This window comes from Artemia franciscana, unplaced genomic scaffold (genome assembly GCF_032884065.1).
Source record: "Artemia franciscana unplaced genomic scaffold, ASM3288406v1 Scaffold_1263, whole genome shotgun sequence".
Taxonomy (NCBI): domain Eukaryota; kingdom Metazoa; phylum Arthropoda; class Branchiopoda; order Anostraca; family Artemiidae; genus Artemia; species Artemia franciscana.
In genome coordinates this window covers 56,458-72,562 of record NW_027062776.1, presented here as the reverse complement: position 1 = coordinate 72,562, position 16,105 = coordinate 56,458, and the positions used below count along the sequence as shown (strand labels likewise).

At 37.6% G+C, this 16,105-nt stretch overlaps 1 protein-coding gene across 1 annotated transcript; it reads left to right on the top strand.

Annotated features, from left to right (window-relative positions):
• The first annotated feature begins 2,025 nt into the window (after positions 1 to 2,025).
• On the top strand, positions 2,026 to 2,721 carry LOC136042415 (craniofacial development protein 2-like). The gene has a single exon (XM_065727389.1). It carries the CDS (start codon positions 2,026 to 2,028, stop codon positions 2,719 to 2,721), a length of 696 nt encoding a protein of 231 aa, XP_065583461.1.
• Positions 2,722 to 16,105: the final 13,384 nt, after the last annotated feature.

Below are 16,105 nucleotides of genomic sequence, written 5' to 3'. Positions count from 1 at the left end.
CGTGAAAACAGGCTTGCGGCTTCAAGAGATAATGCAAGATTAGGAATGTGCAATTTACGTCAACGCAGGCGTGTCGAGGAACTACCAGAACAACACGAAACCAGACTTGCTGCTAAAAGAGAAAGTGAAAAAACAAGGTGTGTCGAGGAATCACAAGAGCAACGCGAAAACAGGCTTGCGACTTCAAGAGATAATGCCAATAGAAAGCGTGCCGAGGAATCACAAGAGCAACGTGAAAATTATAGCATGGCATTCAGGTACAGCCTAGTCGATGATTATAGTAGATGTGTTCAAATCGGGACTATGTCTAAAATTAGTCCCTACTGCAAGGCGTTGAAATTTAATGGTGAAACAATGGGAATGATTTGTGCCTCAGGAAAATTTAAACTTCCTAAACTGGCTGCACCCCCAGAGCCATTCAAGACTGCTTACTGGAACTACGTCAAAATCTAAGCGTTTTTTTTTATCAAATCAGAAAATATAACTCATGTTTCCAAATGACGTCGTTTGGTGCTCAAATCGAAAATCAAGATCAATTTATGCCTACTTTCAAAGTAAAAGGGCAAATTTATCATAGAGCAGGGTCCCTTCTACCATTCTCAGGTGAGAATCATAAATTTTTACAACTGTACTTCATCAGTGATAGCAATTCTGAATTGAATGCACGTTGCGAAATGTTTCCCGACGTTGAAAGGACTATCGTTTCCGAATTGCAACTTCTTTTCCACGAAAATAATGATTTAGTGCATCTGTTCAAAACAGCTATCGATTTGATGCCTACTGATACGCATAAAATTGTTATTTCCGCTGACAAAACGCCTACTGGCGAACATGTGCGTAGATACAATGCTCCAACTATCGACGAAGCAGCAATCGTTATGGTGGGTGATCAGTTTTTACCTCGAGATATTATTCTTCATAAGCGAAACGCTCAGTTGGTAAGAATTGCTGAAACTCATCGATGTTACGATGCCTTACAATATCCTATCATTTTTTGGGATGGGGCCGACGGCTATCACTTTAATAATAAATAATAAACCAAAATGCTTTTGGTTCCTAATTATGCTACGTTCTGCATAATTATGCTACATCTGGCAACACTGTACTGTACTGAAGCTTAGTGGATATTGTTGTTTGAAATCAAACTTCGGACCAGGGCGAGGCGGCTGGTAATTGCAAAAATATTTGTATATATTTTAACAACGGATTACAACGATTCAAGAACCATAAGAAAGAAAACTAAAAGTTTGAAGATTAGTAGATATCGTTGTTAGGAATAGGACTCTCTTTAATAATCAAATATCTTTGAAAAGATATTAGAATAAAAAGACAACAAATTATCTTAAATTGTCTATGGTTAAAAGACAAGCGACTATGAGAATCTATGTATAGAAGCCTACCGGGCGCCAAGTGCTGGAACTAAAGGCACAGGAACTGAGCTAAAGGCCCAGAAAGTGAGCAGGAAAAGATGGCTGGCAACGATAAGGGTAACGAAATTGAAGCGGTGGAAATATAAGCCCCTGTAAGACTATAATTTATTTCCGGGCTATCTCAAAGGTTTTAGATTTTAGATTTCTTAAGTTTTAGATTTCAATACGGCAAAGAGCTTATTGAACTCTTTCTAGAGCAACAATCTAAAACGAGCAGAAACAGTCATATAATAATTCTACCTCTAAATAATCAGAACTCACTATAAATGAATCAGCAAAACTTAAAACGAACCGAATTTAATATTAATAATGATCTCATGCATAAAAGCATATATATTACTACGGATGGATAAACTCAACCATGTAAGGATCCTTGCCTCACAGAGGTCGGGGGAGCGTGACGGTCCCAAGTCCGCAAATGAGGAGGGTTGGGCTGTGGGCTTGCAACCCACACCCGGGACCTTGAGGGGCAACCTTCAGGGGAAAAACAACTGCAACTGAAACGTCTACAACAGCCTCGGATACATCACCTCCCCATATAACGACCCCTGCATGCCCCCGGAACCGATTTTTGACTGCGAAACAGAATCTAAAGATGGGTTTTTGGAACGTGAGAACGATGAACCAGTTATCCAAGACAGAGCAAGTTCTTAAAGAGATGAGACAATACCTCATCGATATACTCGTTCTCAGTGAAATAAGGTGGACTGGAAATGGTTTAGAGAAGTTCAGTGATGGATATGTCATGGCATATAGTGGTCACCCTTCCGTCCACCGCGCTGGTGTAGGACTTCTGATGTCGCCACTTGCACACAAAGCAATGACAAACTGGAACCCAGTTAACGAACGTATAATGACAGCTCGCTTCGTATCAAATCACACAAAAATGACCATCATCGCATGCTACGCTCCAACAAACGAAGCTGATGAAGAGGAGAAAGATGCTTTCTATAACATGCTACACTCGGTCACCAAAGACGTTCCCAGGCATGATGTACTCTGCGTGGTTGGCGATCTAAATGCTAAAGTTGGTGCAGACCGCCAGTACTGCCCTGAAGTTCTGGGCCCACATGGCATGGGAGAGATAAATGAGAATGGCACACTGCTAATCGATTATGCACTAAGCAACGATTTGTTGCTTAGTGCATTTTATGTTTTATGGTCGAACATTTTATGTTCGACCATAAAACGATTCACAAGTACACATGGGTGTCCCCCGACGGCCGAACGAAGAATCAAATTGACCATTTCCTCATGTCAAGACTTTGGAGAAGTAGCCTATGTGACGTGAGGGGTTTTCGAGGAGCGGATGTTAATACAGATCACATCCTGATGATAGCCGAAGTAAGAATCAAACTGAAATCTCAGAAGCGGAAAACTAACACTGCAACACATAAACAATTTGACACCGATAAGCTGAAAGATCCTGACATCCGCAAAAACTTCTGCATATCTCTACATAACAGATTTGAAGCGTTAAATCTGCTCGACGAAACCAATGACTTTGATGTTGAGAATACATGGACCTCAGTCGAGAGTGTTTACCATGACGTTGCGAAGGCCAACCTTGGCTTCAAGAAAAGAAAGAAAGAAGAATGGATATCGGATGACACCTGAAAATACATCAGTAAACGCAAGGAGACCCGAACGCTTATCCTGAATACATCATGCCCAGAGCAAAAAGCCCAATTACAGCTCCGCTACAAAGAAGAGGATAAAGCAGTGAAAAGAAGTGCCAGGAAAGACAAAAGATTGGCCATTGAGAGAAAAGCAGCCTTTGCAGAAGAAGCTGCAAAGAAAGGAGACTCAAAAATGGTTTATCGACTAACAAACGAGATAGTTGGAAAGAAAACAAATCGTACATCCCTTGTAAAAGATGAAAATGGAGACATTATTTCGGATCCACAGAAAGCTGACGAGAGTTGGGCCTCACATTTCGAGAAAGTCTTAAATAGGCCCAGACCTGATGATCCAGAAACAGTACCGGATACGCCATTTTTACAAATTGACGTAAGTGCTGACCCACCCAGCACGGTAGAAGTGACGACAGCTGTGAAAAAGCTGAAAAATGGACGTGCACCTGGAGTCGATGGGATCACGGTAGAGATGCTGAAAGCGTCCCTTCGAGCCTGCATGTTCGTATGGACTGCTCTTCTAGTGGCCATTTGGAACAACGAAAAAGTCCCAAAAGATTGGACGAGAGGTATACTGGTCAAACTCTTCAAGAAATGCGATGCACAAATTTGTGACAATTGGAGGGGCATCAATTTGACGTCTGTGCCTAGTAAAATACTAGCCTCAGTAATACTACAACGCCTAAGAGCAGCCCTGGACTCACATCTCAGGGAAGAGCAACATGGGTTCCGACCTGGTAGGTCTTGCTCTGATCTTATTTTCATTCTTAGACTGATGGTGGAAGAGTCCAGAGAATGGAACAAAAAGCTGTACCTGCTCTTCATTGATTTTGAAAAGGCGTTCGATTCTGTTGACCGAGAAACTTTATGGAAGATTTTGAAATATTACGGAGTACCTGATAAACTAGTCAAAATGATAATCGCACTATATGAGGATAGTGAATGCTGTGTACGCACAGAAAATGGGGACACGCGTTTCTTTAAGATAATGTCTGGCGTCAAACAAGGGTGTGTCCTATCCCCGTTTCTGTTTGTCATTGTAATGGACTATATTCTACGGCAGTCTTCAGGCATTGGAGTGAAGATTAGCAGCCGACTGATCTCCGATTTGGACTTCGCAGATGACGTTGTTCTTCTTGAAGAAGCGAAACTGCGACTGCAGCTGCTACTCGACGCCATAGACGAAAAGGCCGAGAAAATGGGACTTGCAGTAAATGTCAGTAAAACAAAGAGTATGGCCACATCTGACTCCCCACTCATATTAAAATGCAAAAATAAAACTATTGAGCAGGTCAAGGAATTTAAATATCTTGGGAGTTGGATCGAATACGATGGTGAAATAGCCAACGAAATCAAGAAGAAAATTGGACAAGCGACATCGGCTTTTAGCAAGTTGAAACCAGTCTGGCGCAGTAGTAAATACTCTATGCGCTTGAAGCTCCGCCTCCTGAATAGCAATGTGATGTCCATCCTCCTCTATGCTAGTGAATGCTGGAAACTAAACACCCAGCTAGAGAAACGTATCCTAGCCTTTGAAAACATGTGCCTTAGGAGAATCCTGAACATATCGTGGCAGGAAAAGGTCACCAACATAGAAGTTCGCCGGCGAACCGGTCAGCCATTAGTTACTGACCTTCTGAAACGTAGGAGATGGACATACCTTGGCCACGTCCTCCGTATGCCAGAGGATCGACTCCTGAATACAGTATATGATTGGCGTCCCGAGGGGAGGCGAAAAAGAGGTCGACCAAGACACACCTTACGACGACAGTACGACCGAGACCTGAGAAATGCGGAGTTGTCTCTTCAACCACAGTGGGAGAACGTCATGGCTGCAGCTCAGCTCCGAGATGTCTGGCGAGGTTTTGTACACGCCCTATGAGCCACCCCTGGCTCTGGAGGATCTAAGGTCTAAGGTAAGGTAAGGATGGATAAATGAAGCCTAAAATGAACAAAAATGAATACTTAGGTTAAATCTAAAACGAACGGACATTATCGTAAATAATAGTGGGGCTACTGTTTCCTAAACCCTCGTAAGGCCTGAGTGTCATTTGTTCTTTAATGAAAAGAAAGTATCGTTTAACTATTTTCTCTTTTATAATTTGTTTCTCTTTAATAGTTTTGGAGAATCGAAAATTGCGGAGATTCCTGCATGAATTAATCTACTCTCCTTAAAAGAGCAATAATTGTGTAGGGATTTAATTTATGTTTGTTTTTTTTGTGCTAAAAACAGCTCCATACTTTTTTCTGTGAATATTAGCACACTGTGATTTTCTGTCCGGAAAAAAACATCTAGAAATAATTTCAAAGTTGCCAAAATTACAATGCGATGTAAAATGAATGGTACTTCCATATTAGACAGTACACACTCGAGGAGATTGCTGAATATTAGATCTAAGAAAACTGGTTTCATAGCCACAAAGACAAATGACGGATGACAAAATATATTGGGCCCTCATAATTTGGGCTATATATTGGCACAATAGGGGGTTAGGGTAAGGTTAGGCTACTTTACCCCTGTAGTGGGCAGTGCCAGATCCAAGAGGGCAAGGGGCACGTACCCCCCCCCCCTGATGTAGTGGTGGATTTATGATTGGGACCGCTTGCTCTGGTTTGGGACGAAAGTCTTTTTTTTTAAATGGTTTTTAATGGTTGAGTTTTTAATAAGTTTATAATTATTAAAACTGTTTGTTTTTGTAAACAAGTTTGAAACAAGGTTTTAGTCACTTTGTGCGGTCTCTGTTAGATTTTACTAGTATCGCATACCGCCAAAAAGTGTTTAATTAAATTTAGGTTTATTATCAAGGGAATCCGTCCGTATTACCACAAAAGCCAACTGGGAGGCAATAACATGGAGGAGAAATTCAAAATCCTAACTTCTTTAGGCTGTCGAAATGATACTTCAGGATTGTGCTGTCACAACGGGACAGCACACGGGACGGGACGGTTGAGTTTTTAATAAGTCACAACGGGACTTGAAAACAAAATATTTACTTCTTTTTACTGTCAAAATTTTACTTTCGAGTCTTGCTATGTCACTGAGGTGAAGAAATTGATATCATTACAATTTTTGGCTGCTTGTTTTGGTTTTGTGGGTTTACTTTTTCGCGAATCAGGATGCTTTTCACAATATTGTTGTTTTAGGAGATTTGTATAAAATAAATGTATGAGAAGTGCAAAAATTATTAATTTAAGTTTTGAATTTTGATGAGTAAATGGTGGCCATTTTACATTTTAATCAAATTAAAGCTCTGTAATATATGACATATCACCTCCTCTGTTCATCCTAAAACACGAAAGTAAAGGCCAAACTCCTTAGAACTTTAATAAAGGTTCGTATATGTATATACTTAAAACTAAGTAGATGAGTCCTAAAAAGGTCGTATAAGTCCTACTCCTTTAAAGGTCGGAGTAAACATTAAAGAAGAATAGAGTTTTCGAAAAATTGTTTATAAAGGAACACAAAGCTGGTTTTTTTCTAGCTGGTATAGATGGGTCTCGAAATTCTCAATAGGAATCAGTGGAATGGCATTAATTTTTATTCGAACACTTACTAATAAATGTCGATAAAAAGTGGAAATTCAAACAACTTGAGTTAACCACGGAAACGGAATGCAACTAAAATATTACTTAAAAATTTCTCACCTTCTCAATACCAACAAGTCACAAATTATAGTTATGTTTTTGCATAGGGAATGCACATATCAAACAGTTCGTGGTAACGAACTGTAGTAAGGAGCGACCCGGCTCAATAGTAACCAAAACTCTAAAAAATTGAACTTTGATATCAATAGTTACATCAAAAGAATTGCGTTTTATTGCTGATTTTAAATATATAAGTTTCATCAAGTTTAGTCATACCCATCAAAAGTTACGAGCCTGAGAAAATTTGCCTTATTTAAGAAAATTGGGGTAAACACCCCCTAAAAGTCATAGGAACTTAACGAAAATGACACCATCAGATTCAGCGTATCAGAGAACCCTGCTGTAGAAGTTTCAAGCTCCTATCTAGCAAAATGTGGAATTTTGTATTTTTTGCCAGAAGACAAATCACGGGTGCGTGTTTATTCTTTTATCATTTTTTTTTTTCCCCAGGGGACATCGTATCGACCAAGTGGTCCTAGAATGTCAAAAGAGGGCTACTTCAAACGGAAATGAAAAGTTCTAGTGCCCTTTTTAAGTGACCAAAAAATTGGAGGGCATCTAGGCCCCCTCCCACGCTCATTTTTTTCCCAAAGTCAACGGATCAAAATTTTGAGATAGCCATTTTGTTCAACATAGTCGAAAACCATAATAATTATGTCTTTGGGGATGACTTACTCCCCCAAAATGCCTGGGGGAGGGGCTGCAAGTTACAAACTTTGACCAGTGTTTACATATAGTAATGGTTATTGGGAAGTGTACAGACGTTTTCAGGAGGATTTTATTTTGTTTGGGGGTGGGGCTGAGGAGAGGGGGCTATGTTGGAGGATCTTTCCTTGCAGGAATCTGTCATGGGGGAAGAAAAATTCAATGAAAAGGGCGCAGGCTTTTCTAGCATTACTATAAGAAAACAATGAAAAATAAACATGAAAACTTCTTTCAAATGAAGGGAAGGAGTAGCATTGAAACTTAAAACGAACAGAGATTATTACACATATGAGGGGTTCTAATAATACTTTAGCATAAAGAGCAAGGTATTTAGGAGGAGATAAATACCTCGCTCTTTATGCTAAAGTATTTTTAGTAATTTCAACTATTTATTCTACGGCCTTTCTTATTCAGGGGTCATTCTTAAAGAATTGGGACAAAACTTACGATTTAGTGTAAAGAACGAGGTATTAACGAGGGTACAAACCCCCTCGTATACATAATAAAAATATAAGGTTATGAAAGTTTGTTACGTAAGTTAATTCTTAAGTTACGTATATTTTTTACTAATAAAAACGTTCTTTAAAAATTAAAAGTTCTAGTTGCCTTTTTAAGTAACCGAAAAATTGGAGGGCAACTAGGCCTCCTTTTCCACCCCTTATTTCTCAAAATCGTCTGATCAAAACTAAGAGAAACCCATTTAGCCAAAAAATAATTAATATACAAATTTCATTTTAATAATTTATGTGCGGAGAGCCAAAACCAAACATGCATTAATTCAAAAACGTTCAGAAATTAAATAAAAAAAAACTAATTTTTTTAGCTGAAAGTAAGGAGCGACATTAAAACTTAAAACGAACAGAAATTACTCCGTATATGAAATTGGTTTTCCCCTCCGCAATCCCTCGCTCTTTACGCTAAAGTTTGACTCTTTGCCACAATTCTACTTTTTAAAACAATTAAAAGCTTTATCGTAGTGAGCGAAGGATTGCGGAGGGGAAAACCCATTTCATATACGGAGTAATTTCTGTTCGTTTTAAGTTTTAATGTCGCTCCTTACTTTCAGCTAAATAAATTAGTTTTTTTTTATCCAATTTGTCCATAAAACTGTGTAAAATGATATATATATATCGCTACAGATTTTTGTGCTTATTTTGATACATGCCATCCAATTAAATTTCCACGATTAGAAAGTCCTAGATCCACCCCTGGTAGTTGGGGTCATTTGGATTACGTCCAGTACCCCCTTCGAATCCTAATCCAGACACTTTCTATATAAATTTCTGCAAGATGCATGTGTTTTTTAAGTAAGAGGGTCTGCTAGACAGGATGCTGGTATTTGTTACGTAATAGGTGTTGAAGGTGACATAATAGAGAGTGTTTTTACTCGTGTGTTTTCTTCTAGAAACAAAGTGCTTGCTGCGCAATAGGGAATGGTAACCTATGTTGAGGATGCCAAAATCTCGAAAGACATATTAGGGATCAGTGTCCGAAGAGTACCCCCGTATATAACTGCCGACGGCACACATGTGGGTGTTACGTAATGATGGCACACACGTGGGATGCTACATAACGGTGGCAAACACGTGTGTGCAAAGTAATGACGGCGATTACTTGCGATGTTACGTTTTACTTCAAGAGATGTTTTTTCTTCAAGATTTCAATTTTCTTTCTAGGCTTTTTCTTTTTTTTTCAAGGCTTTTTTATTCGAGGCATTTTTTGTTCGAAATTTCTTTTCCACATATATTTTGTTTGTTTTAAGATATTTTTTCTGCAAGACACTTTCTCCAAAATTTTTCTCGGCGAGGTTTTATAATTTATATCCGCTTTAGGATTCCGCTAAAAAAAATTTGTCCGCTTTAGGAGTCGAATGTAAGACCAGAGATTTCCCCCAATGGAACTCTGTCTTGGACATCTGGAGCAATAAGAAATTGATATTATTATGATTCGGGAAATAGATTCTACCTGATAAGCTGTTTCCCCCGCTTGGAAAATTCTCTCCCCGCTGGTTGAATCAACAAGCAATGGATCGCGTATTTCCAATCTATTCCCCTTGAAAGTGCGCAAGTATCCCAAAGTTATTGACTATTAATCTATTAAACACACTTGCTTGTTACATTGTGCTAATGTTCTAACTTGAGGTAGACAATGCTTTGTTTTGATTCCCAAATGGCTTTGTAAGACACTGATTTTTATTGCACATACAAGCTTTATTAATCAACAAATTCACATACATTATAAATCATGAGATCATAGAAAAAGCAGTTAGAACTCAAAAAACGGAAAATCAAAACGTGAAAAATCTGATAAAGGATAAAATGTAAGCAAAAACGTGAATAAAAGAATGGCACGAGCCCTAGCCACCAATTCCAGGGGAGGTATGCTATTAGAGGTAAATTTAATCCATATTGAGAGATTTTTCTGAGAGAATTTAATGTAAATGATCTGTTTTTTGAACCAAGACTCTGCATTCCTGATTATAAAGCATCACAAACATTATAAGATCGTAAAATCACAAAAAAAGCAGTTAAAAAAAATAGAAATCGTGAAAAGCTGAGAAAGGATAAAAAGCAAAATGCATGAATTATACAAAATAGGAGCACTAGTAAACAAATCCAGGTAGAAGGGTTGCTATTATACGTCAATTTAATCTATATTGAGAAGCATGCCTTTCTGATTGAAAAGCAAAGGATATAAAATGCACAAAAACCGTGAATTAAAGAAAGGCGGGATCCTTAGTGCCCGATTCCAGGGGGACTGGAATTTGATTCTTTTAGGTAAATTTATACAGTATAACGAGACATTTCAGAGGTTTTAATGAATATGCCACTTTTCTCTAAGCCAAGACTAATATTCTTGATTGGCAAGCATCACAAACATCATAAAATCAGGAAATCGAAGATAAAAACAGCTAAAACTCAACAAACGGGAAAAAAACATGAAAAGGCTGATACAGGATAAAATAAGCAAGAAAGCGTGAATTAAAGAAAGGCAGAAGCCCTAGCAACCAGTTTCAGTAGGGAGGGGAAATTTTTTCAGAAGTAAATTTAAACTATATTAAGAGATATCTCAGAAATGTTTTAATGAATTTACGTCAGTCCTTTGAGCCAAGACTCTGCATTCTTGATTGCCAAGCATCACCAACATTATATAATCCTGAAATCATTGGAAAAAGCAGTTAAAACTCGACAAACAGAAAACGTGATAAAGCTTACACAAGATAAAATAACAACAAGGAAGTATGAATTAAAGAAAGTGAGGGCCGTACCAAACAATTTCAGGGGGAGGAGGGAGGGTTTTTAATCGAGGTAAATTTAAGCCATATTAAGAGACTTTTCACAGAAATTTTAATCAAATACCTTGTTTCTTTGAGCCAAGACAAGGCCTTAATGATAGACAAGCACTCCTTTAAATAATATTTTTCTTCATATTTGGCATTATTTCGTTAGAGGTAAATTTAAGCCATACTAAGAGACATTTCTGAGAGCTTTGAATAAAAGTGTCGTTTCTTTGAGTCAAGACTATAAACTCCTGATTTCCAAGCATTAAAAACGTTATAAAATCATGAAATCATAGAAAAAGCAGTTAAAACTCAACAAACGGAAAAATAAAACGTGAAAAAGCTTATAAATTATAAAATATAACCAAAAAGAATGAATTTGAGAAAGGCTGAAGCCCTAGAAGCCAGTTCAAGGGAGGATGGACGTTATTACAAGTAAGTTCAAGCCGTATTAAAAAATATTTCAGAGAGGTTTTAATGAAAATGCCTCGTTTGTTTGAGCCAAGACTGTGTATTCCTGATGGCCAAAAACCACAAACATTATAAAGTCCTGAAATCAGAGAAAAATCAGTTAAAACTCAACAAACGGAAAACTAAAAAAGCTGACAAAAGATATAATATAAGAAAAAAGTATGAATTAAATAAGGCGATATCCTTAGCAACTAATTCCAGGGGGAGGGGGAAGGAATATTATTAGAGGTAAATTTAAGCCATATATGTATATGATTCTGGAGGGCTTTAACAAAATGCCTCATTTCTTTGAGCAAAGACTAGGCCTTGCTGATTGACAAGCACAAATTTGAATAATAATTTTCTTCGTAATTGACATGATCACATTAGAAGTAAAGCTAAGCCACATTAAGATATATTTCTGAGATGTTTTGAAGAAAATCCCTTCTTTACGCCTAAGCTATGCATTCCTGAGTGCCAAGCATCATAGACGTTATAAGATCATGAAATTGCAGAAATATGTAGTTAAAAGCTGATAAAGGATAAAATATAAGCAAAAAGGTATGAATTAAAGAAGGTGAGAGCCCTACAAACCAACAACAGGTGGTGGGTTGCTATTAGAAGTAAATTTAAGTGATAGTAAGATATATTTCATAGAGGTATTAATGACAATATCTCGTTTCTTAGAGCCAAGACTAGGCCTTCTTGAGTGGCAAGCACAAAAATGAACAATATTTTTCTTAATATTTGGCATAATCTCATTAAAGGTAAATTTCAGCCAAAGTAAGAGATATTTTTGAAATGTTTTAGTAAAAATGGCTCGTTTCTTAAAGCCAAGACTACGCACTCTTGATTGCCAAGCATCAAAAACATTGTAAAATCATGAAATCACAGAAAAACGCAGTTAAAACTCAAACGACGTAAAAATGCTGATAAAGGATAAAATATAAGCAAAATTAGTGTGAATTAAAGAAAGGCAGGATCCTTAGAAGCTTACAGTAGAAAAAGAGCTGTTATTAGAGGTAAATTTAAGCCATATTAAGACATTTTTCAGAGAGTTTTTAATGAAAATACCTCGTTTTTTTACCAATACTATGCATTCTTTGCTGTCAAGCATCACAAATATCATAAATTCATAAAATGAAAGAATATAGTGGTTAAAATTCAGCAAACGAAAAACAAAGTTTGAAAAAGCTGATAAGGATAAAATATAAGCCAAAAAAAGTAAATTAAAGAAAGACAGGAGCCCTAGCCACAAATTTAAAGGGAGAGGGTTGTTATTAGAGGTACATTTAACCCATAATAAGAGATATTTCTGAAGGGTTCTAACGAAATACCTTGTTTCTTTGAGCAAAGACTAGGCCTTTCTTATTCACGAGCATATATTTGAATAATGATTTTCTTCTTATTTAGTATAATCAAGTTAGTAGTAAACTTAAGCCACATTAGGAGATATTTATAAGATATTTTATTAAAAAAGCCTTTTTTGAGCCTGAATTGTGCATTCCTGATTTCCAAGCATCGCAAACATTATAAAATCATGAAATTACAAGAAAGAAGTAGTTAAAATTCAACAGACGGAAAACGTGAAAAGCTTATAAAGGATAAAATATAAGCAAAAAATCGTGAATTATTGACGGTTAGAGCCCTAGCAACCGAATATAGATAGAGGTTTGTAATCAAAAGCAAATTTAAGAAATATTAAGGTATATTTCATAGGGGTTTTAATGAAAATGTCTTGTTTCTTAGAGGCAAGACTGGTCCTTCCTGAGTGGCAAGCACACAATTAAACAATATTTTTCACAAAATTTGGTATAATCTTGTTAAAGGTAAATTTCAGCCCTAATAACAGATATTTCCGAGAGGTTTTAATGAAAATGCCTTGTTTCTTAGAGCCAAGACTATGCATTTTCTGATTGCCAAGCATCACAAACCTTATAAGATAATAATATCTCAGAAAACACAGTTAAAACTCAACACAAGGAAAAAGCTGATAAAAGATAAAATATAAGCAAAACAAGTGTGAATTAACGGAAGGTGGGATCCCTAACAGCAAACTCTAGAAACAGAGTTGTTGTTAAAGGTAAATTTAAGCCTTACTAAGGGATATTCCACAGAGGTTTTAATAAAAATACCTCGTTTCTTTGAACCAGTACTATGCATTCCTAGTTGTCAAGCATCACAAATGTTATAAAATCATAATCTCACAGAAAAAAAGTGGTTAAAATTCAACAAACGAAAAAAACGAAGCGTGAAGAATCCAAAAAACGCAAATTAAATAAAAGCAGGAGCCCTAGCGACCAATTCCAGGGGGGTGATTATTAGAGTTAAATTTGAGCCATATTAAGAGATATTTCTGAGAGTTTTTAATGAAAATGCCTCTTTTTTGACCCAAGAAAAGGTCTTCCTTATCGACATGCATCATTTGAATAACATTTTTCTTTATATTTTCATAATCTCGTTAGACGTAAATTTAAGTCACATTAAGACATATTTTTGAGAAATTTTTAATGGGAACACCCCATAAAGATATAGATACAGGCAAACACATATTAAGACATACAGGCACGGTAAGAGAGAGAGACAAAAAAACACACACACACACAAGTAGTCAGACAAATGCACACACAAAGATAAACACAGAAACAGAGAAATACACAGGCAAACAAACAGGCACCGTGTGAGAGAGATAAAAAAAACCTTTTTTCTCTTTTTTTAGAGAGAAAAAAAAGAGAGAAAGAGAACACAGAGTCAGACACACAAACATACAAAGATAAACACAGAGACAGGCAAACACACAGTCAAACACACAGACACCATGAGAGGGAGAGACAAACACATACGAACAAACAGAGTCAGACACACAAAAACACAAAGACAGACACAGGAAAGCCAAACGCATGGTCAGAAACACAGACACGGTGAGAGGCAGAGAGAGAGAGGGGGAGAGAGAGAGAGAGAAACACAGACAAACACACAGAGTCACAAAAGCAAAAACCAAAGGATAGACACAGGTGACAGGCAAACAAACAGTAAGACACACAGAGTCTATGAGAGATAGAGAGAGAAAAACACACAGAGTCAGACCCACAAACACATAAAGGCAGACACAGAGAGAGAAAAACAGATTCTCAGACACACAGGTACGAGAGAGGGAGAAAACGCACAAAAAATACAGAGCTAGACATACAAAAATACAAAGAAAGATACATAGACTGAAAAAGATACGCTCAAACACACAGGCACAGAGAGAGAGGGGGGGGAGAGAGAAGGACGAAAAAAACTCAGAAACACAAAAAGTCAGACTCAAAATGACAGACGATTGACCACTAAAAGTACCATCCATCACAGCATGGGTGCCTGTGTGTCGGACTGTGTATTTCTCTATCTCCTGTGTTTATCTTTGTGTGCTTGTGTGTCTGAATATGTTTGTTTGTGTGTGTTTTTTGTCCCTCTCTCTTACCATGCCTGTGTGTTTGCCTGTCTTTGTTTCTATATTTCTGTGTTTGGGTGTCTGATTATGTGTGTTTCTATAGCAAGGAGACAGGAAAAAACACAGTCAGACAAACAAGCACGGTGAGAAAGAGAGAGAGAAAAAACACAATCACAAACACACAAAGTTAGACAAACAAACACAAAAACATAGACAGAGAGACAGGCAAACACACCGTCAAACACACAGGGTACGGTGAGAAGGAGAGACAAAATACACGAGCATACAGAGTCAGACACACAAAGACCGACAAAGGAGAACCAAACACATAGTCAGAAACACAGGCACGGTGAGACACAGAGAAAAACACACAAAAACATAAAGAGTCAGACACACAAATATACAAAGATAGACACAGAGACAGGCAAACAGCGAGTCAGACACGCAGGCACAGTGAGAGACAGCAAAAGAGAGAGAGAAAAACACAGACAAACACACTGAGTTAGAAACACAACCAAACAAGGATATGCACAGTTACACAGAATCAGACCCACAAACACATTAAGGCAGGCACAGAGAAAGGTAAACAGATTCTCAGACACACAGGCACGTGAGAGAGACAAAACACACACATTTAGACACAAAGAAACAAAGCAGAGACAGACAAAGAGACACTAAAACACATGGGCACAGAAAGAGAGAGAAAGAGGGAGTTAGAGAGAGGGATAGAGAGAGAAAGAACACACAGGATAGGGATGGAGAGAGAAAAACATACAGAGTCAGACACACAAAGACTGACACTTGACCACTAAAAGCACGACCTCCCACAGCATGGGTACCTACAACCCACCTATAACTAACCCAGGTACTTGCAACCGACTTCTCTTACCTAGGGTACCTAAAGTCGATTTGTTTTAACAGCTAGAAAAACAATATGACTCATATGGGTATTTCATGCAAACTCGCACCGTTTTTTAAGGATGCAATATTTTTCTTACATGGTAGCAGGTCAGGTTAACTTAACCTATTAGCATGTGAGAAAAGGCTTAATCCTTAAAAAACTTTGCTACTTTGCGTGAAATACCCATTTGAATCACAGTATTTTTCTAACTGTTAAAAAAAGTTGGCTGTAGGTAACCGGGCTACAAAACGTTGGTTGTAGGTACCTTGGTTAGTTATAGATAGATTATAGGTACCCATAATGTGGGAGGTGGCATTTTTGTGTTCAAGTTTCTGTCTTTGTGTGTTTGTGTGTCGGTTTGTGTTTGTGTGTTTCTTGTCTCTCTTTGTTGGTGTATTATGCTTTAGCGTCTGTTTGTCTGTATCTCTGTCTTTGTGTGTTTATGTAGCTGACTCTGCGTTTGTATGTATTTTGTCTCTCTCCTCTCTCTCTATGCCTGTGTGTTTGAGCGTCTGTTTGCCTATCTCTGTGCCTGTCTTTGTGTGTCTGAATCTGTTTGTTTTGTCTGTGTTTTGTCTCTCTCACCGTGCCTGTGTGTGAGAGCATTTGTTTACCTGTCTCTGTGTC

What these genes read in the sequence shown, in the direction of transcription:
- LOC136042415 (XM_065727389.1), top strand. Translation starts at nt 2,026, where the DNA reads ATGGGTTTTTGGAACGTGAGAACGATGAACCAGTTATCCAAGACAGAG.